Here is a 2204-nt window from a genome sequence, read left to right as displayed (position 1 = left end):
ACATTCACATATGAATAATAAATACAAAAATACATTTATTAATATGAGATTTCTCTTATTCACACATTATGCCATCTTGTTCATCATCAAACAAACAAGACATTTGAGTGGGCAAGTTATTCAAGTTTTTGAGTCCTTGCAACCATACACGGCGGAGTCCATAACCCCAAAAAACCGTAAATATAACTTCTTTTATCCTCGTATGAGAGACGACTATAGACATAAAAAAAACACTACGTCATATCAAAATCAAGAGATGGGGCCTACATGCCCTGATCGACGAGGTAATCGCCCAACCTCTCCACCACCATGTTGCATTGACCTGGAGCCACTGGCTCGTCGTAGATGCCAAACACCATGGCTTGACCAGTTTTCTTGATGCAGATCCCTCCAGCTCCCTAAAAATTCAAACACATATTTAAACCCGCGTTAAACTTCAAAGATCATGAAAATTTCCTAAAATAGTACTCCATCCGTCCCAAAATCAGTGTTCGTGTTTCTATTTGTGTATGTCTTAAAACAAGTGTCCAGTTTCAAAAGTAGATGACTAATTTCCAATTCTACCCTTCATTATGAGATGAGAAAAGTCATTGTTCCATCTACTATCAAGGGTAAATTCGTCTTTTGTTCGTTAAAAGTGAAATTTATGCCTTTTTCATTGAAGAAGGGAATAGTCAGAATACCTTCTTTCCACGAATGACAGCTCCAGGCTCTCCTTGGATGACCATGTATTTTGCGCCACCAAGAAATAATCCCGTGGGGGCAAGATTACCGGGGTCGTTGAATTCTTTGATGATAGCATTAATTTCTTCGGGCTTAAACTGAAAAAATAACAGAATAAAGGAAAGCATGTTTAGTCCACCCAGTGAGGTCCTTATAACTTCCATATAAGTGCACTTTGTATAATGGCAAAGCAGACACAATGAAATGACAAATGTACCACCATTTTTACATATTTTAAGGTTGCATTAGATAAAGACGGTGATTATCACAAATTCCCAATGGGAAGTCCTCCTCTACCATGGGGTTTACGTTTTTAGGATAGAGGCCATGTCTGCATACATCTCATTCATTTCAGACCCTTGCTTTCGAGCAGGATATACTGAATGTGAAGTGATGCATTGTTTTATAATCAGGGAAAAGAAACCGTAAAAAAGATATTGTTCAACATTTGATCAATGCTACAATACAAAAGGGAAAGTTGGTGTTGAAAATTAGGGTTTGGAACCTGAAATACATGATCTTGTCTATATAGGTTTGTTTTGTATCTTCATCATAGACATAGAAAAATATACAAGTTATCCAATCATGAAAGCAATTAATGTGTTCTACCATGGTTAATGAAGCTTAATGGTGCCCTAAATCACAAAATCTGTGCCTTATCATCTGTAAACATGTTAAATTCATATGAACAAATTGTAATATATCATGATCAAGTTTATCAATCCTACATTCATAACATAATATTACAATTAAGAAACTAATGATCAGATTCAGATCCCTAAATCAAACTAGATCAATATTAAGCAAAATTCATCGAAATCAGCACCTTAAAACGATTTTGTTGAGTATATCAAAAACAGAAATCAGATCACGATTCACAATCACACCTAACTTCAATCGATCACACACATATAGTTAATGAAATCAATCTCTACACAAATTATAAAGACAGACCTGGGGGAAGGAACCGCTCTTAGCCCAGACGGTACCATCGGTGCCAAAGATGGCAGCGGCGGTGAGATGCTGACCGCTACCTTCAATGTCGCACATCAAATGCTCATCAACGTAAGTTTGCCACGACATTTTGAATAGTTCTTGATTGAAATCTGCTGTGAAATCTGCTGTGATTGTTTCGAATTTGCGAGTGTAAACGATGAGGAAGTATGAGATTTAAAATCGAATTCAGGGTTAATTTGAAGAGAAAAGATGAATGTGTTGAGTTGAGATGGAGCGAGCTTCTCGCCATTGTTGATGTTTACCTCCATTCAATCACCTCCATTTTCGCCCGCCATTTTTCAAGGGCTTCCCTTCCTCGTTACCAAATTACCAAAATACCCGTTCAACTATATAATTATATTTGAATTCCATTTTTAGTCCTTATGGTTTGTTAAAATTTACGATTTAGGCATCTTAAACACATCTATTACATTAATGGTCCCTAACTTTTACTTTTCACTAGAGAATAGAGATTGGATTCGTGA

General features: G+C 36.5%; 1 protein-coding gene across 1 annotated transcript; it reads right to left on the bottom strand.

Annotated features, from left to right (window-relative positions):
- Positions 1 to 254: 254 nt before the first annotated feature.
- On the bottom strand, positions 255 to 1806 carry LOC112516565 (profilin-1). The gene is made up of 3 exons (XM_025123679.1): positions 1678 to 1806; positions 684 to 821; positions 255 to 398 (listed from the first exon to the last, which is right to left on the bottom strand). Exons 1-3 carry the CDS (start codon positions 1804 to 1806, stop codon positions 264 to 266), a joined length of 402 nt encoding a protein of 133 aa, XP_024979447.1. The 3' UTR covers positions 255 to 263.
- Positions 1807 to 2204: the final 398 nt, after the last annotated feature.

Source organism: Cynara cardunculus, assembly GCF_001531365.2.
Source record: "Cynara cardunculus var. scolymus isolate 2C chromosome LG 8, CcrdV1, whole genome shotgun sequence".
NCBI lineage: Eukaryota > Viridiplantae > Streptophyta > Magnoliopsida > Asterales > Asteraceae > Cynara > Cynara cardunculus.
Note: the sequence above shows the minus strand (reverse complement) of the source record. Positions and strands in the feature narration are given on the sequence as shown.